Consider the following 23,374-nt stretch of genomic DNA (forward strand, 5'->3'; position numbering starts at 1 on the left):
TATATACACACACATATATATATATATATATACACATATATATACACACACACAACTTGACTCATTCACACCTCCAGCCCTTTTTCCTGTGTCAGTCTATTTAAGTGCTTTCTGTCTAACATTCACATGCATTCATACTCCGATGGTTGCATTGGAGGGCAGCTTGGGGTCAGTTGGCAGACTGGAGCTGGGAGCACACAGAGATTGACCCATAGACCGTCGGTGACCTGCTCTACCCCCTGAGCTATGCCACCAGCTGAGCTACACCACCTGGTGGTCAACCACCACTAGTTTTAGTGGTTGAATTTTATGTTTGGTCCATTTCTGATTTCTCAGAGAAGTCCAGTGTCACTGGACTTTGCATGACCCCATTTACATGATCAGATTATGATGAATGTGACTGTCTGTACTGCAAGTTTGGAAAGCAGCAAAAGGAAGCTCTGCTAAGTGGAGGACTGCAAATTCTTACAATCTGCTGTTGTGAGTAGGCTAAAATAAAAAAAAGGGGGCTTACCTTTGTTATCTGACCTTTGTTTGGTGAGTATGTAAAGTTAGTGTTAAGATTATGATTTGGGTTAGGCATGGAGCACTACTGTGTCACATGACACAATTTTTGATAAAAAAAAAAAAAAAAAAAGCCAGTCCAAGTCTAAAACTATCATCTATATTTTTAGAAAAAAAAAACACAGGAAATGAAATACATTCTCTCATAAACATGTATTATAAATAAGTTTTTATGCAAATCTTTAAATACAATTCAAATGTAATTTGCACAGACTGAAAAAAAATCCACCTTTACTTTAATATTAATATATTAATATATATTTATTCGTTCATTTATTTATTTTTCTTATTAGTGTGTGTTTGTTTGTTTATGTTGGGACATCTGACCACATTCCCTCTTTCAGTTACTTGATTTATTTTCCTGATCTGCCGTTACTGGAACTCTTTCCTGATGTTTTCGCCCAGTCCGAGCAGAGTAGTGCCGCTGGCCGACGCTAGAGGCTCTTTTTGTTGCTGCTGTTCGATTCCTGTGTTGTTTTGGTTGGTGAGCCCATGCTTTTTGCTGTAGCCGGTTGTAACGGTGATGGCTCTCACATGAGGTGACGGAGCGGGCCTGTGTTTTGTCATTAAACGCCAAGTAAGGTGTCGCGGCCATGGCCGCGGTTTTTGACATCGATTTGGATCAACCGGATGAGAATGTCTCTGACGAAGAATTTGAGGATGGGGTGAGTTGATGCTAACGCTAAGGCTAATGTCCCTGCTGTTAGCCAGTTAGCTAGAACTTAGCAGCTCCGAGGCCTAAGTTGCTAACACCGGTACCCATGTATCCATTATCGGACACATCATCGTTCACTCTTTTCCCGCGTATTAATGTGCTTTCACATACAACGTTAGCTACACTGAAATTAAACATTCCAGTTACATTTTCTGAATTTTTCTTAAAGTCTTGGACGTTGGACAGTATGGCTCAAGTTAAGGTGACCAGCCCTCAAGTACATAAGGTTATTCTTCAGTTGAAAGTATACAAGCAGAGAAGATATCAACGCCGGAGTGTAAATAAATAGAAAAGAAGGTAAAATGTCAGCATTGTGGAAAAAAAGCATAACGAAAGCTAAACAATAGCAATTGACGGTGTAGTAGCTAGGGCGTAAGGGGTTATCCGATAATGGAGCTATGAGCGACAACGCTCTTAATCGGCATTCTTTGAGGGATGCTCTTATTGCCGTGTAACTAGCTACATTAGCTGCACATGAATGCTATATCTGCGGTTTGTTAGCTACTTTAATTTAATCAATAGTGTATCCCTTTCTGACCTTTTTTTTAAAAAAATAATAATAATAATAATAATAATGATACAAATAAATAATACTCCAGCCGACCAACAACAGGCTGAAATGCTACAGGAGCTAGCATCACTGCAGGTAAGAGGATCACACTTTTGCTAGCCTTCCCACCGCGGTGTGATGTTAACGCGAGGCTACGAGTCTGCTGTCGTCGCTGCGTTCCTGGTTATTAGTTTCATTTAAAACTGATAGTGTTAGACATACAGCATGTCCCTGCTTAACTGTATTGGTTAGCCGTGAGGCTGTCCTAACTTTCAGTGAACTAGGCTAATAAAAATATATCGCTAGAAAATGAAAAAACCTCTGTTAGTAAAAGAACATATAAAAGTCTGTATTGTACCTGCGATTGATTCAGACTCCCTAGTAAAGAACAGTTCTCCCTCGCATTCCTGTGTGCCTAAATGTTGTGTCCCCTTTTGTTTCCAGGGGCAGCTCAGTGAGTACATGGAGCAGTGCAGTAGCTTTGATTTGTGAGTATAAGCGATGTTGTGATTCACTGTGGTTCGAAAAAGGGAACAAACTATTTTTTTCTTATTTGGATGCGTGGGAGTCAACATTTTAGGATCTGGGAATGACCTAAATCCCGCCATAGCTGTTTTTAAATTGGTATAAGAACCAACCAATTTTAAGCGAACTTGATTGTACTTATGAGCCATAAGAAATTTGCGACTAAACTTAATGGAAAACTAACATAAGTTATGTAGTGCCAGACCATAACAACCCTCTGTAGCAGGGTTGTTATGTTTTCTAATGCTGGGTTGCCCATTAAAGTGAACTGAAACCTGGTACCTTTGAGAGCCATTCATGTATCCAGGTGGAGACCTGTGGTGCTGTGTGAAGCAGCATTTAGCTGGTAAAACAATCGATGCAATCTATGATAATCCTGTTTGGGTTCTTTGTTCTCACTTGGAAATATCTGAGGGATCTTTGTGTGGAAGTGCTTTAGCAGTGGGCACTGATCTCACTCAGCCAGTCCCCCCTCCCCCCCAAAAATATACATAAAAATAAATAAATAATATGAAACTAGCACCACAAAAAGTCCAGCACTCATCCATACTTCTGCTGTGTGTCCTGGAAAATGCTAACAGTGTTGTGCAAAACATTCTGAACCTGTGTTTCATCCTTACTTTCTTATCGTCTTTATTTATTTTTTGCTCTGTTTTGCCAGTAACATGGATGACTGTGAGAAGTTTGAAATTTCAGAGAACAGCGTGAACAAGGGAACAGAGCAGATCAGGCCCGAATGCTTTGAGCTGCTGAAAGTTTTGGGAAAAGGTGGCTATGGAAAGGTGAGGACTCAAGACTCTCAAGTCGACATTTCTCTCTGACACATGTTTTTCCTCCTCCTTTTATTGACTGCTTTTGACTTGAAAGTTAGGGTTTGGAAAGGCTTAACTTAAATGTTCATATTCGCATGCATTTGATGCAGCGTTAATTTAAAAAAAACCCCAAAAAACCAAAAAACCCTTTGCTTTTAAAATCGTGTAAAATGCAACTTATTTTTCTTAGCCTGGGACCTGGTGTCACATTACCAGTATGTGTGGGAGGCATTGCAGATGTCTTGAAATTCCAGTGGGTGGAATGGGAAATTTGGCAATAGTTTACAGTGTCATTGTTGTTTATCAACAGCCCTCCAATTCCCACAAATATCTAGCAATTTTTTTCCTGTGGTAGGAAGAAAAAAAATCCTGTTTCACCTTTACTGTAAGCTCTTGAAGCAAAGAAGTAGAAGCCTTTACTTGCATAGACATAAAGCATCAAAGTAATCTGTCTGCAGCCCCTTGTATCTAATCTTAAGACAAATGGAGATTTTAAAGATGAGTGCACATTATGGGTTCTGCCTTATTTTTGTGGATGTAGAGCTCTGGAACTTCCCTGATGTTTCGTTGCTAAACTTGACAATGACAGAGCACATTAGTTATTTTGGAAACATTTTTCACTTAGCAAGCAGATGCATGACTTGCTCTGTCTGAAGTGGTTTTGCCTGAGATGACAACAAAGTCATTTTCCGTAACTTGGGACTTACTTAGAATTATGAGATAATACCGTTTTATTAAGAAAAAAAAGAAGAAAAACGTAGCACATTGCCAGCTCTTTTGATATCATTGTCATGTTGCATAATTTTGCAAAAGTTTCTCGGTATTTTTAACTGACGGTCAGAACTCAAGCCTTTGCTTATACGAAGTAAGAACAGATCATTTTAGTTTTATTTTTTAAGAGTAAAGACAATGATTTTGAAATTCATACCTGAACGATTGAATTTGTGAGTGTCTCAAATGTATAATTTTTCCAAATTCAAAATATCTGGACCCCACAGCCAAAGGATAAGTGACAGTACATTCATCGTAGCTTTTGAAAAGGTGGTATTAAAAAGTCTCAAATAAACTACAACAGTCACATGCTTAAGCAATAATGTTAGCTATAAAATCATCTTATATCTCTCTGGAAGCTGTCAGCAGAAGTTCAAGATATTCAAACTAACATATAGATTCAGTCAGTCAGACCCAGGGGCAAGCATTGCCATTACGTCTGCTCTCACTGTGCAGATGTCACAGTGAGAGCAGCGTTTCATTCTGGGCGTTATGATCTTAGTTCCATGCCAGAGTGCGGGGGAGTGCTGCACATATTTGATGTAACATTAAATAAATCTGTGTTGTATCACTCCTGCTTGTCTTTCAGGAAATGCATTTCTTTCTTTATGCGGTTTCATCTTAGATTAAATTTGATGAACCTTGTAGCACCCCTCCTTAGATGTCTTTATACAAATGTAAATTATTTTTGCAGGTGTTTCAGGTTCGGAAGGTATCGGGTGCCACCTCTGGGAAAATATTTGCTATGAAAGTTTTAAAGAAGGTGAGTAAATCCACGTGCATGTACTCGAATCGGGTTCATTCGTAGAAACTGGCCTGTGTCTGCATACACAATCAGTGTGGTGTTGCAGAGTTGATGTCCGAGAGCTCCCTACGTAAGCACGAGTATCAATAGCTACGAGTCCGGAGCAGATGATCTGAGTATGATATACTCTTACGCTGAGCTTTGAAGCCAGAAACTAAGTACAAACCAACCTAAAATAATGGCACCAGGCTTTTTTCTCATGCAACCTCAGAGCTGCTGCTTCTGTTCAGCTTGCCTCCTCTCTGCAGTCGACACAGAGCTAATGTCTGGCTCTCCTTGAAAAACCAGCTCATATTCCCCGAAGCCTGAGGTTTCGCTTAATGACTGTTTATTAGCTTAATGAGACTTAGCTGTAGCTACCATCCTGGCATCCCGGTTCCCACTCTGCCTCTGCAGCTGATGTTTTAAAGGTTTCGTGCTAGCTAATGGGGTAAGATTTATTGCCCAAATAGCTTCACACCCCTGCACTGTGCTTTTCTGTCCCTTGCCAGGCTATGATTGTGCGTAACGCGAAAGACACCGCCCACACCAAAGCCGAGAGGAACATTTTGGAGGAGGTTAAACATCCGTTCATTGTTGACCTGATCTATGCCTTCCAGACGGGGGGAAAGTTGTACCTCATCCTTGAGTATCTTAGCGGTGAGGAGGAATTCCCAGTCATTCTATCAGTGCAGCTCCTCCCTCCCAGTGTGAATACATTTGAACGATGAGTTTTTGTATGTGGTAACTGTAGGCGGGGAGCTGTTCATGCAGCTGGAAAGAGAGGGAATCTTCATGGAGGACACAGCATGGTGAGTTGGTCTGTTGCTGTTAAACCCTCGATCGTCTTTTTTGGGTTAGTTTAGTTTACTGTGCTCATAGTATGCACAGCTGCAAGCTTTCATTATCACGAACAAAGCCAGTGTCCAATGAAAACAAGGACAAGTGGAAATATCATCCCTAAAAATCCTTACGTACCATGTGTGACATATAAAAACAAATAAATTTGACATGTTATGCACACGCTGTACGCAAACATGAGTAGGTGCAAGTTGGCACTTATTAATATCCACTTTCACCAAAAACAGAGATGACAGTCTGAGAGGAACATATTCTACATTCATACAATTTGTTGTTTTTGACCAGACGTCTGAAGTTGTGTGTTTTGTTTGTTCCACACACTAACGCCTGTGACTGTAATGCTGTGACTACCAGCTTGCTGAACAGATTGATTTGCTGCTTCATACAATATTTGCATCTTTACATTAACTAAAATATTAACTTGCCTGTTTGCATATTTCATGATCAGCACCGTGATTTTAGACTGTTAAACCACAGAAGAGGCATCTTAACACCCAGTGATGTGACTTTATGATTCACATTTGGTCAAAAACGGGTTCTCCAAAATATTTCTAGGAATAAAACAAAGAGACAAACGGTAGCTGCTTGTGTTCTGATCGGAGCAGACGGACGTATTTAAACTGTAGCCCCAAAAAGCATCACAAGGACAGAATTGACATCGAGGAAATTGGCACACGGGGGAGTTTAAAGTTTGAGGAACTGACTTGCGTGAAGGGAGGCAGATAGGTGACTCTGTTTCTCAGACCCTGAGCTGGAACAGTGACTGAATGCTTGCAGTATGTGTCCTTTTGTTTTATAAACACAGTCTGTAGATGACGGTGGAGACTCCACGAACCAAAGTGCTGAACAAATAAGGGTTAGTAGTATTCCTAGAATAATGAAAGAGACACTGAGTGCAGAAAGGCACAGGAGTGTAAACATTACATCATAATGTGGGCAAAAAATGAATGTGTGTAAATATAGAAGAGTAATGAGGAAAAATGGATAGAAATGTCAATGCATTTGTCTAAATATGGGACCTGTGTTGTTTTTCTTTTTCTGTTGACAGTTTCTACCTGGCCGAGATCTCAATGGCGCTGGGTCACCTGCACCAAAAAGGCATCATCTACAGGGACTTAAAACCTGAGAACATCATGCTCAATAACAACGGTACTGAAACACTAGGAGCTGCTTACTAAACGTCCGACCTAGATACATGTCCTTCACCAACGGAGATTTTCTTGCAGAAATCTTCTGTTTGTTTTGCATTCAACTTTTAAAACACAACTTTGAACCTTCTAACGTGTCCTCTGTACGCATCCACCTTCTAGGACACGTGAAGCTGACGGATTTCGGCCTATGCAAAGAGTCCATCCACGATGGAACAGTCACCCACACCTTCTGCGGCACTATTGAGTACATGTATGGCAAACAGTTTGATGATTTACATACACATCAGGACATTCATGCCTCTTGTTTGACACGCCTTCTCCTCCTCTCTTCTTCTTCAGGGCTCCAGAGATCCTGATGAGAAGTGGACATAATCGTGCTGTGGACTGGTGGAGTCTGGGAGCTCTCATGTACGACATGCTGACAGGAGCAGTAAGTACGAACCAGTCAACTTCTTAATGCCGTAACTAATGCAAGTAACCGGAACCGTTACTCACAGCGTCCTTATCGTGCTGCTCGGCTAATGTTTCCAATCTGCTGCTGTTCCTCAGCCTCCGTTCACCGGTGAAAACCGAAAGAAGACCATAGACAAAATCTTAAAATGTAAACTCAGCCTCCCACCTTACCTCACGCAAGAAGCCAGGGACCTTCTGAAAAAGGTGAGCTGTTAAAGCCTTGCTCCTCTCCGCACGCTTCACATGCCGTGTTGTGTCTCGTTAAAAAGCACTGATCTGCTGTCAAAAATACAAATATTTTTGGTTTTTTCTAGTTGCTGAAAAGAAACGCCTCGTTGCGACTTGGGGGCGGTCCAGGAGATGCAGCTGAAGTCCAGGTAGGCATCACTTCAGATGGAGCTTGAAAAATACATTTTAAAAAAACACACAGACACAAAACAGCTGTCATGTTTCCTAGGCCCATACGTTCTTCCGCCATATAAATTGGGACGACCTCCTTGCTCGCAAAGTAGAGCCTCCATTTAAACCATTTCTGGTGAGTTTGTCTTCCACACAGAGATGTCCTGTGTAATGTGGCCATGAAGATCATTAACTAACTTGATTATTATTATTATTTTATTTTTTTTACAGCAATCAGCTGATGATGTCAGCCAGTTTGACTCCAAGTTCACCAGTCAGACTCCAGTGGACAGCCCCGATGACTCCATGCTCAGCGAAAGTGCCAATCAAGTCTTCCTGGTGTGTAACTGGTGCCTTTTACTCTGTGAAGGGAGTAATCCTCGATGATAAGTCACTCATGTGATAGGAGTCAAAGGACAAACAACTGCTTTGCTTTTAATGTGACCACTTGCTAAAGAAAACCTGACCGCAGTGCAAGTCCACTCACCGGCCACTTCATTAGTTACACCGTGCAAGTGTTAGTGAACCTTCAGAACTGACTTAGTTCTCTGTGGTAACTCAACAAGGTGCTGGCCCACATTGACAGGATAGCATCACACAGCTGCTGCATCTGTGATGCGACTCTCGTTTCAACACATCCCGACTCTGTCGGGTCGAGTCTGGTCACTCTTCTCCGGCATCAGCAGAGAATGGCTGCTTACTGGATTATTTTCTGTTGTTTTGGACCACTCTCTGTAAACTCAGGAGATGATGGTGTGGGAAAGTCCCAGCAGATCAGCAGTTTCTCAAATATACCCGGACCAGCCCATCTGGCACCGGCAACCACATTCAAAGTCACTTAAATCACCTTTCTGCCCCGTTCTGATGCTCCGTTTGAACCTCGCACTTCATGTTGACCGTGTGTATGACTTTAGCGTCAATTCAATTCAATTCAATTCAATTTTATTTATATATAGCGCCAAATCACAACAAAAGTCACCTCAAGGCGCTTCATAGATACAGAGAAAACCCAACAATCATATGACCCCTATGAGCAAGCACTTTGGCGACAGTGGGAAGGAAAACTCCCTTTAACAGGAAGAAACCTCCGGCAGAACCAGGCTCAGGGAGGCGGGGCCATCTGCTGTGATTGGTTGGGGTGAGAGAAGGAAAACAGGATAAAGACATGCTGTGGAAGAGAGACAGAGATTAATAACAGATATGATTCAATGCAGAGAGGTCTATTAACACATAGTGAGTGAGAAAGGTGACTGGAAAGGAAAAACTCAATGCATCATGGGAATCCCGGCAGCCTACGTCTATTGCAGCATAACTAAGGGAGGATTCAGGGTCACCTGGTCCAGCCTAACTATATGCTTTAGCAAAAGGAAAGTTTTAAGCCTAATCTTGAAAGTAGAGATAGTGTCTGTCTCCTGAATCCAAACTAGAAGCTGGTTCCACAGAAGAGGGGCCTGAAAACTGAAGGCTCTGCCTCCCATTCTACTTTTAAATACTCTAGGAACAACAAGTAGGCCTGCAGTGTGAGAGCGAAGTGCTCTAATAGGGTGATATGGTACTACAAGGTCATTAAGATAAGATGGGGCCTGATTATTTAAGACCTTGTATGTGAGGAGCAGGATTTTGAATTCAATTCTGGATTTAACAGGAAGCCAATGAAGGGAAGCCAAAACAGGAGAAATCTGCTCTCTCTTTCTAGTCCCTGTCAGGACTCTTGCTGCAGCATTTTGGATCAGCTGAAGACTTTTCAGCGAGTTTTTAGGACATCCTGATAATAAAGAATTACAGTAGTCCAGCCTGGAAGTAATAAATGCATGAACTAGTTTTTCAGCATCACTCTGAGACAGGATATTTCTAATTTCAGAGATGTTGTGCAAATGGAAGAAAGCAGTCTTACATATTTGTTTAATATGTGCGTTGAAGGACATGTCCTGGTCAAAAATGACTCCAAGGTTTCTCACAGTGTTACTGGAGGCCAAGGTAATGCCATCCAGAGTAAGAATCTGCTTAGATACCATATTTCTAAGATTTTCAGGGCCGAGTACAATAACCTCAGTGAATGAGCGAGTTGCTGCCCTGCCATTGGCTGATTAGTTATGTGCACTAATTAGCAGTTGGGACAGGTATACCTGACAGAGTGGTGGGTGAGCGTATAATAATGCTGCAGGGTAAGATCTATGAAAGACGACTCATAACCTGCATGTCAGTGTTTCGTTCGGTCATCGTTTGTGGTCAGATGATGTAAGGTAGGAAAAAGCTAAATATCTGGTGCAAAGCTGATGTTGCTAAATTTACGCAGACGGAGAGTTTTTAATAGAAAACGGTGCACTGACTGTTTCTGTGTTGTCTGAAAACTTGCAAACAGCAGCTAGTTCTGGACATACTGGGGTTTTTTTGTTTTGTTTTTTTCCCCCTTTTCGACAAGTGGGTCTTACGAGAACCAGTTAATGCGTCCCATCTGGTTTAATCCTGTTGGTTTTCCTGGAAGCTTCACTCACTGTTCCACCACATTGCATGATATGGTTTACTCAGCATTTCATTGCTCATCATCAGCTGTGGGTTGTTTTTGGAAAGACGATCTTTGAAGAAGTGGGCTTAGATCTCTTTCTGTTTTTGTCCTCCACCCCTTCCCCAGGGTTTCACATATGTAGCCCCATCTGTGCTTGAAAACGTCAAAGAGAAGTTCTCCTTTGAGCCAAAGGTCCGCTCACCGCGAAAGTTCCCGGGAAGCCCGAGAACACCTGTGAGGTAACGGCATGTTGTTTTTGTCTCCGGATCTGTTGAATTTCACTGGTCATTTAAAAATCTTTCCCAAAACAAGTCTTCACCCTGATGACTCACTTGCTGACCTTGTGATTAGCTTAAATTTGCTTGGCTAACAGTAAGGCTTTTAAAGTCAATAAAGCTTAAATAAGGGAGAACAGGGATTGAATTAAAAATAAATGGATAGAGAAGGTGAGGGATGTTTTGGAGTTTTTGGGGTAATTGTACACATCCTTTCATGTCTAAGGTTTTATGAATAAGAACATTAAAAAAAACAACCTTAAAATGATTTATATACAACCTCAGATGAACAACAACACAAAACAATTTGAAGCCAGAATGCAGAATCAGTGGATGGTACTCCCTTACTGCTCCCATTAAAACAGTAATTAGCCAGATGCTGCTGATCAAATGCAGTTGACTGATCATCAGTAAGTGTTGAGCACCACTATAAAGGCAGATGTTTTGGCAGTTTGCTGGTCTTGAGCATTCATGTGTGTGTTAACACAGTGCCAAGGAGGAACAGTTGTTGCTGCCCATGAGTTTTGGAAGGGTTACAAGACCATTTCCAAATAATTTCAAGTCCATCGTTCTACTGTGGGAAAGATTATTCCCAAGTAGGAAATGTTCAGCACAACTGTCATTGTACCCAGGAAAGCCACGCCAAGGTCAGTCCATGCACTACCTAAGAGCCACATCTCAGACTCGACAGGGAAAGTTCATAATAGTACAGTTAGAAAAAAGGAAAGGTTGCAAGGACAAGGCTTTTCTCTAAAGAAGAACATGGCAGCACGGCTTAGACTGCAAATTCGTATCTGTGCACGCCACAAAACCTCTGGAACAATGTTCCAAAATGAAGATGTCTGGCAACAAACAAACAGAGAATAACGCCATAAACCACCGGCCGAGCATGGTGGTAGAGGGATAATGATTTGGGCTTGTTTTGCACCAACTATGGAACTCCTGTGTACCAAAGTATTCTTGAGCCAAATATGCAGCTTTCTGACAGCTAAAGCTTGGCTTAAATCGGTCCTTTCATAGGACACATCAGGAAACCTACATCCAAATGTCTCAAAAAGAAAACACTAAAGGTGGTTTAATGACCCGGTCAAAGTCCAGACCTGTGACTGAAGAGAGCTTAAACGACTGGAAGTCTTACTGAACTGAAGCAACGTTGTGTCGTGTTGTTGTTTATTCTCAGGTTGTATTTACCTGTTAAAGTGAGTTTCTTCTTCTTAAGTCCTGGTTATGCGATGGTGTGCTTTGGTGTACTTTTTCACGACTGTAGCTGTGTGGTGCATATAACAGCCTTTGAGCCTAATAGAAGTATGTCATATCTTCTTCCTCAGTCCGCTGAAGTTTGCAGGGGGGGACAACTGGCACCGGGGACCTTTGATGACTGGCAGCCCGTCTCTGCTTTCACCCAGCAGCTCGATGGACCAACCCATGGAGGTTTCAGCAGTGGAGCAAATGGACACAAGCGGCAGCGGCTTCACCGAGGCTTCTGCGCCGCTTCCCATCAGGCAGCCTTCAGGCATCAGTGTAGGGCCCTACAAGAAGCAGGCATATCCCATGAACTCCAAGCGGCCCGAACACCTACGAATGAACCTATGACGCTCGGCTCGCCTACGAACGCCGGCCCTCTTTGAGTGTCCCTTCCTTTTCCTTTTGTCCTTTCAAAGAGACTTGTAGGATTTTTTTTTTTTTAAATCTGACTGACGCTGTCAACGCCGATCACCAGCTCCTTCCAGCAGCGCCTTCCCCTCCTTGACCGCCTGAAACCTCCTGACTTAGCCTGGGCCTTTTTTTTTTTTCTTCTTTTTTTCAACTCGCCACAGCTAATCAGCAGTTTATAAATTAGCAGAGCGGTGTGAGAGAGCTGCTCTTCGACAAACTCTGTTCGAACGTGTGCTGAAAAATGCCAGCTGACGAGTGGGCTCAGGTGGCTGAGGTGTACTCACCTGGCATTATCGTATGATTTACTGGTGCTCTTTTATCTTCGAGTCTAGGGTAACGTTACTTGTAGTGTTTACGGCGAGTTTACTCCATCACAGTGAGAAAAAGAGTTCTCCAATAAGGAGCGTTTGTTTCTCCCTCATCATGACATTTTTTCTGAACAGTCACTCTGTGAAATTTCGGATCACGCTGTCAGTCAGTAGATTTATTGGATAATAGTTTCACAGGGTTAGGTCCTTTATAAAGGACAGAGTCAGATCGCCTTTGTCACTAGAGCTTAGATCAGGAGTAGGTGAGCACGCCTGAAGGAAAGCAGCTATAAAAAGACAAGTGAAATTTCAGCCAAGTGCATCACTTCCACCACAGTCGATACCAAATGCTGGCACTGCTTTACTTATCTGACCGGAAGGCTTCCTGTGGGACGCCGATCCAGAAACACTGTTTGTTTCCTTTGTGTTGAATGTAAACAGACTCTAAAAGCCTTTGTGTGTCACTTAAATCTCCTGCTCTTATTTTTTAACTCATGCAGTCTCATTGCCACTGGCATGGTTGGAAACCAACAAGCATGTTGACCCAAAATACTCTGAGCCAGATTGGTATCACTGCCTTTTTTACTGACATTGGCTGCATTCATGTCTAAGGTGCTGTGAGTGTGCTTTTTGTGCATTGTAACATGGCTTTAAGTGTAAGGGCGTATTAACACACACGTGTATGAATAGACCATCTATTAAGAGTGGGATGTTTGGGCTGTTTGTGCGACATAAAGCTGCTAGATGAGCCTTTGGAGTCAAGCCATTGAACCCTGTCATCCTAAAAATGACCAAAGGTCGGAATCAGATTCCCATAATGCTAATGAAAGCTAAACGAATGACTTCTGTTTTTGTTTTTGACATTGTTCCCTGCAATCCACAAATACTGACTGTAACGTTTGGCCAAAACGAGCTAAAGCTTTGGGGATTTTTCTGGTAATCTTAAAAATGAAAACGTAGGAAAACAACACAGGAAGTTTGCAACTTTTCTACAAATTAACTGTGTAGAAACTTCTTTTGGTTCATGTTTTAGGTTTTACTGACTGAGCTGATGTATTTGGATCATTCCTGTAAACCAGCTGTGTTTAACAGCCGTCACTCCACTCGCTTACTTTGTTTATATTTATTTCAAGTGCCATTGTGGTTCCACTGCGTTGTCTACACTATGCAAACTATGTATTTATTATGTAGTATTATTCACATAGGGCAGCAGAATGTGTAAGAAGTTGATTTGACTTCTGTTGCAATTATAATCGTGTACAGTGTAATTTTATTTCCATAGAAAGTCTTACAAGAACCTCAGATGCAGCTTCTTTTTTTTTAATGTTTCAAAAGGCCCGAACGTCTTACAGTATTTATTGCGAGGCATAGTTTCACTTTTAAACTTCTTCATTTTAGACTTTCCTTGCCAAAAACTTGAAGTGTAGTTTTTCTTTTGCAGTGGAAAGATAGATGATGTTATGATGCAAAAACCAATGGGAATGGCACTGTGCCTTTGCTGACAGAGTACATCACGTATGTACAGTTTGCTGTATATTGTAGTTGTGTGAGTGCGTGTGCGCGTGTAAGGCTGGGATTGATTACCAACGCTGACGTCCTGTCATGCCTTTCTAGGATGTGTATATCTTTGTGATCGTGGTCTGAGTGGGAGGTTTGGTGTGACTGTCGTGTCTGAGAGACGGTGATGTAAAAGTGGTGCATTTTGCTTCTGTTCAGGTATGTTTAAGGAGCATTTTACACACAGGTGTTTGAACCATACTTTATCAAGCTTACTTGATAACATGTCTTGAGTTGAAAAGGATGTTTTAGTCACTGGTGGGCATTGAGTAACATTTCTGTTGTGTCGATCCTTCACCTGCCGAACTGTATCATGTACATAATGAAGTTGAAATAAAACATAAATGAACAGAGCCTGTGTCTGAGTCCTGCAGGTGCAACAGAGAGAACGTTTCAGCTTACCTCTGTGATAACGTCCAAGTTTTTTCCCCATAAACTGGAAGCTGTTCATCAGAACTGTTCCACGAATCAAGCCAAGAACTCTCAACTTAGATGTAGATCTTTAATCAGAGTTTATGGATCAGAGCAGATAAAAATAAGTGACATGATTTTTGTACATAAAATAGATGTTTCTCCCGGTCTTTGGTTTTTACAAAAACGGGGCAACGTCAGCCCTGTAAAAAAATAATTTACGTGTAAATCAGTATCACAATCAATCATCTGCAGTCCCCCAAACAAGCTGAAAGCAAGACGTTTACTGTGTGCACATATTAATGTGTAATTATAACTATGAGTCGTTCCAGAAGGTCAGCTCTGTTTTCAAACTGAACGATACAACTAAAGCAGATGCTTTTATTCAGCGCATTCGTTTGGATGAATGGGAAAAGTTGCGATCACAAATTAAGTAACACTGGACAAGACGGGGATCGGGTGCTAGGTGTTTGTTCAGATGTAAAGGAAAATGCTGTGTGTAATTCTCTTATGCTCCTATATTCACAAAACAGAAAAAACAACTTGGAAGTAATGAAATTTTCATTCTCGAGGAAAGTTTCAAAGACTAAAGGTGAAGAAAAGCAACACAAAGGGAAACGACTTAAATCAAAAAAATACTCGAGGGTGAGAAAATAATTTCTGTGAGAATAATAAATTCTTTGCTGGAGACTTAACAAGAGAAAAAACATAAGAAGCCAGAAACGTGCCTATGGTTGTGTACCTTTACTGACCTCGGCCAGCAAGGAGCCCAGCCTTTAACTGACTAATGAAACAGTGTGTACGACATTATCTGTCAGTGGGGCTTGACAGCCACGAAACGTCACAAAATAATACCAGTATCCCACACCTGAACAGCTCCCATCTGCTCCTCATTAATAAATCTGCAGGTGTGGAGACGTGGCTCCATCTCTCCACTTGTAGACCTTCTCTGTGATCACTGTGCGGCAGAGGGGGCAGCTCTTCTCCCGGTTGAACCACAGAGCGATGCATTCGTCACAGAATATGTGCTGCACAGCAGAGAAGTGAAAGCACGTCAACACATTTTACACTCAAAAGTGCCTGAAAAGGGCTACTGAACTTCTTCAAGTTTGTTTTAGCTCCTTCGTCACTCTTTACACCAGCTTTGTCCTGATTGGCTGCCCCTTGCAGACTTTTCCAACAGCAGGTGGGGAGCACTTCTATCCTCAAGACTTCATAAATAGGCGGTTGTAGCTTTTGTAAAGTAAATAAATAAATAAAGTCGATATGAAGGTACCTTAAATTTGCATTCCTCTAACGACCAGCAGAGGGAGACTCCTGCGGTTGGAAAAAAAGTCTACAGGAAAATGCTCCCTTTCCTTTTTACCTCACTCGATGCTACTCTGGTGAGTTTATGGTCTCAGTCAGTCCCTTCAAATTTTATTGAATGATTAAAGTTTATTTTGTCAGGTGAAGATTAAAGTTAAACACTGAAACACCATGACGGATGCTCTTCACAGCAGTGAAATGGTGGAAATGGTTGTGTTTATCTTTTATATCAGGGGTGGGGAACTCCAGGCCTCCAGGGCCGGTGTCCTGCAGGTTTTAGATGTGTCCTTGATCCAACACAGCTGATTTAAATGGCTCAATGACCTCCTCAACATGTCCTGAAGTTCTCCAGAGGCCTGGTAATGAACTAATCATGTGATTCAGGTGTGTTGACCCAGGGTGAGATCTAATTCCTGCAGGACACAGAGTTCCCACCCCTGGTTTATATACAGTCTATGTCACAGTCAGAGCTGTGTTCCTGAAATAAAATCTGACAGGGAACATTTGTACACACTCTGACCTCACCATTTAAAAGTGTTTTACAGAAGCATCAAACATTGTAGCAGGATATACAGGACTGTACTAAAGTCCTGAGCCACCCCTCATTACTTGATACTTTATGAAAAAGTAAACTTTTTATAGATTCAGCTAAAGAAATGGGAACAAATGTCTTGAGACAGGCTGCCAGCAACAAAGTCCCAATAGAAACCATTTCAGCTGGTTCACTGTTGGGGTGTCTGTCATGTGTAGACCTAACACTGATTCACTGGTCTTTGAGTTGGGTGCCTTTTAATGCTTGAGTGACTTACAGTTCAGTCTGAAATTGCTTAATAAACAAACAAACAGAAAAAAGAAATTTAAAAAAAGCATTCCTCTGAAAATGATCACGAACAGGACTGAAAATGAGTAAAAAAGCAGCCAATGTCCAAAGAAACGTCTGGCTCCTTTGGAGCAAATTACAAAGAAATAAGAGGGGACTCAACACTTTAGTGGTAGTGTACAGCAGGCCCTGGAAGTGTGCGCGTGTGGTTTTACCTGACAGAGAAGCGCACGTGGCTCCCTGTACTCTCCCTGACAGATGGGGCAGACATCTCCAGCCTCATTACACTGACTCCTCGTGGCTGCTGTGCCTGTGCACTGAGAAATAACACAGAAACACACTTCAATATGGACACTTCAGCACAATCTGCATTTACTTTTAATTCACAATTTAAATATAAAGCTGTTTAACACTGACCTCGACTCGTAGAAACAGTCTCCCAGTTTTCATTAAAGACGTCCACTGACCATACAATCCTAAAAGCTAAAAGGGAGAGAAAACAACAGTTTTCGTTTCAACAGGAAACAGAACCTTTTTAGCATTTATACTACAAAAAATATACAAGCTGTAGGATCACACCTTTAGTATGAGGTAGAGCAAAGCTAACAGGACCCCGAGTGTAAGTCCAGGGGTGCCTTCTGTCTCCTGGTAGGTGACTAGGTAGCGGAACCACAGTGGAACAGGCGCTATAGCCTGGTGGACTTGACCCAGTTCCTCAGTCAACATGAGCCACTGCCCCTGGAGAAATAAACTTAAGCTACTGAACCAGCCCTGCCAACAGTGCTTTGGTTTTGTTCATTAAGTCAACAATGTCAAAAATAAATCCACAAATCAAACCTGAGTTCGATAGGACACCAGTGAAGAGGGCAGCAGCAAAATAAGGCACTTGATTCCCATGCAGAGGAATTTTATTACAAAGTTGGTGATGCCGACTGCCCAGAGTGTCTCCCAGAAACCCAGCGGCTCAATGGCTGGACTGAGCAGGATGAGGCTATGAGGAGGGGTGACAGTCGGGTTAAACGACATAATGCTCTTCAACAAATCTGATCATACTCCACTTTTAGGTCGGAGACTATATTTCTAGTGATGAGTGAGGTGACACAATGGATCGTGCCTTACCAATGATAAAGTGTCTCTGTGAGAAAGGTGTAGTAAAGCAGTAAGGTGGAGGAGATCAGGAAGAGCAGCAGCCATATGCACTGCAGTTTTGAGTGACGATCCTGCACACAGACAACATGACGTATTAGGGACTTCATTAATATTCATAAACGCATCACAAATCAAGTTTTTCAGCTGCTCACTCACCTGAAGAAAGACTTGAGTTTGAATGTTTTTATTCACATACAGAAAGGTTGTGAAGAGGCCAATCCCAACTGCTAAACCTGGTAAAGGAAGAGAGACACGATGACATGCCGTCTTGTGCTCACAGCTGTGGTGACACTGTTTTCTTCACTCCTGCTTACCTAGAGCATGTTGGATCACCAGCTTAGCGCACAGTATGACCAGGAAAGGAAGACTCTTTTGGAGCCAGCGGAAGAGACAGCGTAGCTCAGAAAGAGAGGCGCTGGGTTCTCCAGAGTCCAGATCGGACTCGGCCGGGTCAAGCTCGGGCTCTGAACTGGAAGGGGGCGCCCGATTATGTGCGTGTGAATGTGAATGCGAGTGGCTGTGGGAGTTGATCCTGCATCTCCTGGATGGGGCACCTCCACTGGACTCTCCGGGGCCACCGGTCATGGGTACTCGTACCTCACCGCTCTCAGGGCCGGAGGCAGCAGCACCACTGACAGGTGCCCTGGTGAAAAGCTCTGGTTGCAGAGTCAGGGATAAACCATTTCCCGCATGACCACCCCGCTCAGTTGAATTAGGCTGCATTACAGTAGGAGACTCCCTCAGTTTCTGTACTCTTCTGGAATCACTCCTAAGACACAAGAGCCTCGGTCAGAGTGTGTCCCGCTGCAGTTACGATCACGGCCATATTTACGTAACAACTGACAGAGAGAACCAACGTAAAGACGTTAATAAAGTGTTATGAAGTAATGAAGGGTTTAGCGCCGTTTATGCTAAAACAGCTGAGACTCCTCACTGACAGTACTGTGGTACTTTGGGGCACGAATGCGACTGGAGATATGTTTTTTTTTTTAGGTTGGCTAAAGTTAACAAAAGTGAATTACTCTGACATTATTTCCACATAACTCATTTCATTATACCAACGTAACTGCCTTAGTTAAAAAAAAAACACAGACATTTTCAAGTAATAGTAATAAACAAAGTCCAAAGCAGCTTAGTGACAGACCGCTAACAGGTAAAACTGAGCGTTTCCTACACACAGCTAGCCGTTAGCATTAGCAGCTAGCATGTTTTCTCTTAGGCCCCGTCTAAGCTTCAGCTCACCTGTCATTCTGTACCCGGAGTTTCATGGTAGGCTCTGGGTCTCCATCTAGAACAAAAGCCGACCCGCCAAACTAAACAAAAACAAAAAACAAAAATAAGATGTTAGCTTTCAGGCTAAGCCATAAGCTGCTTGTACAGACATGACGTTGTTTTACGACTGCAGACGTCACGACGTTTTTTTCTAGTTGAGGCGTTTTTTTTGTTTGTTTTTGTTTTTGTAAAATGACGCAACACCTCTACCTAGTGGGATATCCCAGAACTGCAGTCACATGACAGGCATAAAACACACATATGTGTGGTTATGTAGGCGGCTCAGTTTCCAAAGCAGGTTTTAGTTGCTCACAGATATGGAACGCCAGGACTGCCATAATGAATTGGTGTATTTAAGTAATTCATTATGGCAGTCCTGGCGTTCCATACACAGAAACTGAGATGGTGAATAAAACGTATGCAGCGCAATCAGAGGATTTAGCCTCTGATGTGTCTTTGAGACACTGCATTCCTCTCAGCTCCAGTGCTGCTGCTGATTCTGCTGCTGTAGCCTTGGTGTCTCTTCATTGGACATAATCGGATGTCTTTAAAAGCACTTTGCATTTTGTTATTTGAGCCCGATTGGTTGCAGTACTCTTTTCCTGATCTCAGCTGCATCACTGCTCTGATCACGGATTTTTTTTCACAGTCACAAGTAGAAAGTCGACCAATATAGAGGTTTATAATTTCACCTTTGCTTATGATCTGGATTTCAGATCACTTTGAAAGTGGAAGAGTGGCTCCAGCAGATTCCAAGCACAACATCTGAGGTCTCTCTCTCCGGAAGAGTTCAACCCGAGGAAGTTTGCCTCTATTACTCCAGTGCTCTCTGACTTACATTGGCTGCCTATTAAATTTCGTATTGATTTTAAAGTTCTGCTGCTTACTTTCAAATGCCTAAACAACCTTGCCCCTGACTATCTCACCGACCTCCTCAGTCTCCCAGCCGGTCTTTACGATCTTCCGGTCAGTTACTTCTGGCCCAGCCCAGGCCCCGCCTGAAGACTCGGGGTGATCGTGCTTTTGCCTCTGTAGCACCAAACCTCTGGAATAGTCTTCCTGCTACCATTCGTGCCTCTGACTCAATTCAATCCTTTAAAGCACGCTTGAAAACTTACCTATTCAACCTGGCTTTTCCGACTCGCTAATTCTCGCCGCTCATTAATTGCTGTATCGCGACTCATTTCTCTGGATAATCATGATCTCTCCCCATCTCTACTTACTAATGCTTTGTTTGTTTATTCTACTTTCTCTATTTTACCTTGTTTTAATGACTTACTGTTTAGTGTAATCATTTACTGTTATTTTTACTGTGAAGCACTTTGGTGTCCCCCCTGGTTTTAAACGTGCTATATAAATAAAATTGTATTGTATTGTAGGAACAGCTAAGATAATGTGCAGAACACTCCAACTCCCAGGCGTCTGGTAGTGTCCCCAAACTTGAAGAACACAAACATACCCTGCAGGGGGTGAGAGAGAGATTTTTATAGATATGCAGTAGAAGGAAAAGCAATTTTTCCAGGATTATGGAGAAAATGCAAAAGTGTGAGATGAGTGCAAGACAAAAAGATTACACCGAACAATAAATAGACTGAACATAAGCTATGAATTGTACACTGTACTTTATTCTCCCAAGAATGTAACATGCAGTTAGGTCCATATGTTTAGATACAATTTGTCTCTGTATGTCATTACAGTGGATGTGACTGAAATGCAGACATTAAACTTTAATTCAGTGAGTTTAACAAAAGTATTGCATAAACTGTTTCAGAACCACTGTCATTTATACAGTCTTTCATTTTCAGGGGCTCAAAGGTAATGGAACTATTGACCGACGAGCCGTTTCATGAGCAGATTAGGAAGATAAAAAAATCTGGAGTTGGTCCTGGCTGTTCTTGTAGCTGTTCACTGCGGCTCTAAGAGAGATGACAAAATCAACAATCTGGTACATCCTTAAAAAGAATGAATGCACTGGCTAGCTCAAGAACACCAAAACACCCGAAAGACCATGTAGGAAAAAAGACACCTTCATGAAGTACAGAAAGTTTGTGATCTACGGTCAAGAACAGCAAGGCCTGAGACTTTGTCAGCAAACAGCAATGTTGTAGAACCAGTTCTACAGCTGCCAGTAGAACCAGGTCACTAGCGTTGAGTGGTGATGTGATTGCTGATAGAAACAGCAGGATGAATTCTGAAGTGTACACTGTGTACACTGCTCAGACAAATGCTGCAGAACTGATTAGAGAGCACTTCACACTGAAAATGGATAATAAACCAAAGCATATTGCAAAAGCAACCCAAAAGCTTCTCATGGCAAAGAAATGGGCGATTCTTCAATGGCCAACCTAACAGAGTCTACTTTTCCATTCTGAAGACAAAACTAAATGTAGAAAGACTCATAAACCAGCAGCAGAACATCTCAAGGGAGGAAATGCAGCATTTGAAGATGTCCATAGTGTAGAATCCTAAAGTGGTTATTGGCTGCAATGATTTGCATTTAAGTATTAAAATTCTTATATGGCTGCATTCTGTCCATTTACCTCTTTCTGGCTCTTAAATCTTAACTCACACTTCAGTGCAGCCGCAATATCTGGCTTCCTTTGCCACCTCTACCTTCATCTAATATTCAAAATAAAATCACTTTGATCTATTCTCCTGTCCTTCTAGCTGTCTGCACCTGTTTGTAGTTCCTGTAATGTATGAAGATGAACCCAGGTGCAGTGTAGAGCTCATAAAGACACAGGGGGAAAAAATGTGTGCATGTAAATCAGTTTAATGTAAGATGCCCACTGGGAACAAGGCCAGCCTCTTTGTCTCGTTCTGCCCAGAGGTCCTCATCAACAAAAACAAGGATCTTCTATGATCTGATATGTAACTGCCCAGTGGAAGTTATACCATATCTGTATTTAGCATATCCTGATACGTAAGGCAAAGACAGTGTCTTTCAGATATTGGAAACACCTTCAAAGTACATTAATAAAAAAGGGGGATTTAGAAAAGAAGCACGTGAACTCAACAGTTGCTATGTAACCTACCTGAAAATAGTATATGAGTCTTGGATAGTTATACCCAAGCCACATGTGACATGAATGGATGTGCATATGTGCATGCATGCAGCAATACGTGTCTGCATGCGGCAATACGTGTCTGTGCTTTTTCTGTAAGCTGGTTCATCGGAGCTCTACAGGGTTGTGCTGTGGCTGCACCAACAGCATGAAGACCTACAGCATGAGAATACAGCATAGCTTCTGTATAGCTCAGTCTGTAGCGTGGTCGCCCCGTGATCGAAAGGTTGGGGGTTTGAATCCCTCGAGCCCCTACCCTGAGGTACCCTTGAGCAAGGTACCGTTACACGCTGCTCGCCGGGTGCTGGAGTGGTAGCTGGCCACACGTGGGACTATAAGGGGTTTGGAAATAAATAATGAACATGTGCTGAAACAGATTATGATACTGTTAATAATGGTGTGTGTTTTTTATTTTTGGCTCAAATAAGTGTAATAGAACAGACACAAAGTTTCAAACGTTCAAAGTTTTATTTTCTTATGGACAATACAGAAACACATTTCCCTGTACAATGAAAATCTCTGTATATATGTACACACATACAAGTTTTTGAACCTTTGGATCTCAAATTGTATTGTATCTGTTACACTTCTAGACTTTGTTAATGTTTGAAGGTTATCATCAACCTACATACAGCGGCTCGCCTTTTTTATCCAGTTTTATCCCTGGTGCTCTGCATTTGGAGAATAACTATCCAACACTCATAAATTGTGACGCTGTATACAAACACCAAAACATCGCTTTCCAGTGCTTAGATAGTAACTTAGGCACAATGCCCCCACACACCTTCATTAACAGTCTTCCACTGATGTCACTGTGTATGATACTAATAGAAACCTTTAACAAAAAAATAGATAAAATCACGTTTAAATATACAAATAAATGATGCTGTACACCCGTGTAAAAACTGCGAAAGAATTGATATAGATGGAACTTTTGTAAGCTAAGATTTAGTTTTCCGAAATTTGGGAAATTCTTTTGCAACAGCAGTTCATTTATTTATTTAAAGTTTTTGACTAAAGTGCTTTTTTTTAACAAAGCAAGGGATTTTCATTGCATTTCCAAACATACTAGTTTTCTTGAAAATATTCTACATTAGCTCTCCAAACAACGAACCTTTTTATTGAGCCATAGCATGAACCACTGCTGTGCAATGATGTGCTTTAACTGGAAAGATCAAAACTTGTAAACTAAAGTTAAACTGAAAGTTACCTTCCAATTTACACACAGTAAAAACAAAAAAACCCCCAAAACATCACAGTTATCACAGCATTTCTAAATGTCAAGAACTGGAGCGAGAAGTATCGTCAAGACATTCAAGGAGAGCCGCACAGGACAGAACAAGCCTGGCAGAGGTAGGAAGATTTCAAAGACTCTGGGAAAATAAATAGTGTCAAGATACTAACGACTTAGCCATGCTGGGAATTGTAGTCTCAAAGAAGACAGTCACTGGAACCCTGCACA

General features: G+C 41.9%; 2 protein-coding genes across 6 annotated transcripts; one reads left to right on the top strand and one right to left on the bottom strand.

Moving 5' to 3' along the window:
* Window positions 1–902: 902 nt before the first annotated feature.
* rps6kb1a (ribosomal protein S6 kinase b, polypeptide 1a) lies at window positions 903–14,240 on the top strand. 4 transcript variants are annotated; one of them, XM_039618300.1, is made up of 15 exons: window positions 903–1,229; window positions 2,274–2,283; window positions 3,051–3,136; window positions 4,632–4,700; window positions 5,234–5,381; window positions 5,476–5,533; window positions 6,631–6,731; window positions 6,893–6,983; window positions 7,073–7,163; window positions 7,283–7,390; window positions 7,501–7,563; window positions 7,644–7,721; window positions 7,817–7,924; window positions 10,218–10,330; window positions 11,695–14,240. In XM_039618300.1, the coding sequence occupies exons 1-15, from the start codon at window positions 1,158–1,160 to the stop codon at window positions 11,957–11,959; spliced, it is 1,461 nt and encodes a 486-aa protein (XP_039474234.1). In that variant the 5' UTR covers window positions 903–1,157; the 3' UTR covers window positions 11,960–14,240. The 4 variants fall into 4 exon arrangements, with proteins under 4 accessions (XP_039474234.1, XP_031603963.1, XP_039474235.1 ...); XM_031748103.2 differs by having other exon boundaries at window positions 905–1,229; window positions 2,274–2,317; window positions 3,016–3,136; XM_039618301.1 differs by having other exon boundaries at window positions 905–1,229; window positions 3,016–3,136.
* Window positions 14,241–14,372: 132 nt separating this feature from the next.
* rnft1 (ring finger protein, transmembrane 1) lies at window positions 14,373–19,021 on the bottom strand. Of its 2 annotated transcripts, none has more exons than XM_031748124.2 (9): window positions 18,818–19,021; window positions 17,890–18,344; window positions 17,732–17,808; window positions 17,546–17,646; window positions 17,264–17,417; window positions 17,006–17,164; window positions 16,844–16,909; window positions 16,642–16,743; window positions 14,373–15,326 (listed from the first exon to the last, which is right to left on the bottom strand). In XM_031748124.2, the coding sequence occupies exons 1-9, from the start codon at window positions 18,841–18,843 to the stop codon at window positions 15,192–15,194; spliced, it is 1,275 nt and encodes a 424-aa protein (XP_031603984.1). In that variant the 5' UTR covers window positions 18,844–19,021; the 3' UTR covers window positions 14,373–15,191. The 2 variants fall into 2 exon arrangements, with proteins under 2 accessions (XP_031603984.1, XP_039474237.1); XM_039618303.1 differs by having other exon boundaries at window positions 17,890–18,414.
* Between the last annotated feature and the right edge of the window lie 4,353 nt (window positions 19,022–23,374).

This window comes from Oreochromis aureus, linkage group 10 (genome assembly GCF_013358895.1).
Source record: "Oreochromis aureus strain Israel breed Guangdong linkage group 10, ZZ_aureus, whole genome shotgun sequence".
Classification (NCBI taxonomy): Eukaryota; Metazoa; Chordata; class Actinopteri; order Cichliformes; family Cichlidae; genus Oreochromis; species Oreochromis aureus.